This window comes from Pseudoliparis swirei, unplaced genomic scaffold (assembly GCF_029220125.1).
Source record: "Pseudoliparis swirei isolate HS2019 ecotype Mariana Trench unplaced genomic scaffold, NWPU_hadal_v1 hadal_171, whole genome shotgun sequence".
Taxonomy (NCBI): domain Eukaryota; kingdom Metazoa; phylum Chordata; class Actinopteri; order Perciformes; family Liparidae; genus Pseudoliparis; species Pseudoliparis swirei.
In genome coordinates this window covers 1879-4670 of record NW_026613407.1, presented here as the reverse complement: position 1 = coordinate 4670, position 2792 = coordinate 1879, and the positions used below count along the sequence as shown (strand labels likewise).

Sequence of the window (2792 nt, the reverse complement as noted above, 5' to 3'; positions counted from 1 at the left end):
ACAATGCAATCAAATAAATAAAAAAATCCAACATAAATGTCGCCACTTCCTCTTCAAATGAATTCTTTGGGGTAGAAACAGCTTTGCATTCAGAACATCATGGATGATGCATTACTCTTGTAAGCACAGTAATGAGCCATTCAAAGCTCTCTGCATTTGCAGCGTACCAGAGTTGTGTTGTCAGGTTGTCTGTGTTCCAGCGCTGACGCAACAACAGATCAAAGAAGTGTGTCAAACGAACGACCAAAGGATGCAAAAAAGAAACTGCTTGTAATTGCGAGGATGGATACATATTTTGAACAGGTTGTATGACGGTGTGTCATCGTCATCAGTGCAAGTACCTCCAGGCAAAGCAACGAACATTCAAAGCCAAACTCAGAGGAAACGGTTAGATGTGTATCAGTGCACACAGGGCCTGCTTGGGAGTGGAGCACGTTGTGGTCTAACCACTTGAAACTGACAGGCAGCTGGTGGTGGAGCTCAGCCTATATTTGTTGGGTGCCCTGCGAGGCTTGTTTGGAGTTGATGGTGGGGAGGCCACGGTCAGATTCCTGATCTTATTCAAACTGTTCCTCAGACTGTCCCTCCTGCTCTCGGAGGTGCTGCTGGTCTCCCTGGATGTGAATGTGTCTGGGTGACAGAATCCAGCCTTCAGACAGCAGCAGCACAGCAGCTCAGTGATCGCCCTCCTCATATCACTGCTGCCCAGGGTGTAGATGATGGGGTTTATGCCAGAGTTTAAGACAGCCAGAGAGATGCAAAAGTCAGCGCAGAACAGCAGTGCACACTGGTGGGAGTCACAGAAGAAGTCCACCAGTAACAGCAGGAACAGTGGCCCCCAGCACAGCAGGAAGACTCCGACTATAGTGATCACAGTTTTCAGCAGATCCAAAGAGCGTTTGCGACTGCGCTGCAGGCCCAGCTTTGCACTCTTGTGTACGTGGCGGTAGATAGTCCCATAGAGCACGCCGATAGACAGGAGGATAAAGAAGAAGATGATGAGAGAGAATAAGATGTAGTTCTTGGAGTAGAGAGGGAGAAGGGTGGAGCATCCGTCCAGGCTGCACACACAGTTCCAGCCCAACAATGGGAGAAAGCCAATCACCATCGCCAAAATCCAGCAGAGTGCCACCCAGCCGTAGATCCGATAGGTCTTCCTCGCTGACTTCTGGGGCAGAGGCTTTATCATGGTGGTGTAACGCTCCACAGCAATCAGAAGCAAACTGAATATGGATGCAGCCAGGGCCACAAACATCATGCCTTCCCTGAAGAGCCACAGAGCAGGGGTGAGGCGAAACGTCTGGCTGCCGGACATACAGATGTTGACCAGGTAGGCAGCGCCAGTGAGGAGGTCACTGAGTGTGATGTTGGCAATGCAGACGTAAACCCAGCGTCGGCTGTGGCGGATGCGGGAGACGACGGCCAGCAGCACCACGAGATTCTCCAGGATGATGAAAATACTGAAGAAGAGGAAGCCGGCCGTGGAGGCACTGATGTGGTTCTGTTGGTTTGAGACGGTCCTGTTCTGCAGGCGGCCGGTGTGGTTGTAATGACGCAGGATCACACGGTTGATCTCGCCCGCGGCGTTTGATATGGTGGTGTTGCCGGGGTAACTGGGTAAGTGGTACAGTTGGGGGCAGGAGGAGGAGGAGGTGAGGGAGAAGAAGGCCATTACAGCAGCAGCTTTGCGGGTCGAAATAGAGGCTGTGGGTGGGAACAGGCTGAACCGGGCCGGTACGAGCTGCACGGGAATTAGTGTGGAACTCCTGTTGTTAAACAGGCTATCGTCACACTCTAACCACTGGAGCTCCGCCTGTGCACAACACACACACCTGAGAACACAGCAAAAGAAGAATAATGAACTATTTCAATGCAATACTCATTAGAATGCAATTCCCCTCGCTCTCACGACTGTACTGTGTGCTTCCTCATTACAGTGCTTCAATCAATTTAAAAGGCATTATTTAAAAGCCTCCCTGGTGTACAACACTCCACTAGCTGTGGTTAACGCAGGAGGAGTGAGCAGCTGCAGCGGGCATTTAAATCGCCACGTGAAGGAAATGCAAAACATGTGTTTTTTTCCCCAAGAATGCTAATAAATGCGTTGATAACATTCCCAAACGACATTGAATGGAGAATGTTAGATAGTTGCAAAAATGACCAAAACATAATTTTCCTTTGTTGGCCTTAGAACCATCATCAGTGACATCAATCCAAATAAATCAACCAAAAATGACTAAACAAACCAAGGTTTGAAATAAAAACACTTTTTTTTGCAATTCCACATAAAGTACTTGTTGTACATGTTGTACCCCAAGAATTAAGTTGAGATGAGAAGATAAGTTGAAAACCTTATGTATTGCATTTTAATTCTCTCCAATAATATGTTGATGAAGTCCATTACATGTTAATACCATAGCTGTAGAGTGGTGTGAATGCTGTGTAGTGGTGGGTACTTACTCTGGCTGCTGGTGGGGATGCTGAGTGAGGGAGGAGATGTTTGTATTTGATGGGGAAGTAAGCCAAAGAAGGTTAGATACAGTCACACACCACACCCATAACACAAACACATACACACACACACACACACACACACACACACACACACACACACACACACACACACACACACACACACACACACACACACACACACACGCACTGCACCACTTTTCTTGTGCATCAAGATCACCATGTCTTTCCGGTACCCCATATGGATTTCACATCCAATCATATTGCTCAAGCTGCCCTACGATGACTTACACAGGAAAGGCCTTTTCAACACACGTGTC

General features: G+C 48.0%; 1 protein-coding gene across 1 annotated transcript; it reads right to left on the bottom strand.

Moving 5' to 3' along the window:
* Nucleotides 1-26: 26 nt before the first annotated feature.
* s1pr4 (sphingosine-1-phosphate receptor 4) lies at nt 27-2534 on the bottom strand. Its single transcript, XM_056411236.1, has 2 exons — nt 2461-2534; nt 27-1832 (listed from the first exon to the last, which is right to left on the bottom strand). The coding sequence occupies exon 2, from the start codon at nt 1670-1672 to the stop codon at nt 443-445; it is 1230 nt and encodes a 409-aa protein (XP_056267211.1). The 5' UTR covers nt 1673-1832; nt 2461-2534; the 3' UTR covers nt 27-442.
* Between the last annotated feature and the right edge of the window lie 258 nt (nt 2535-2792).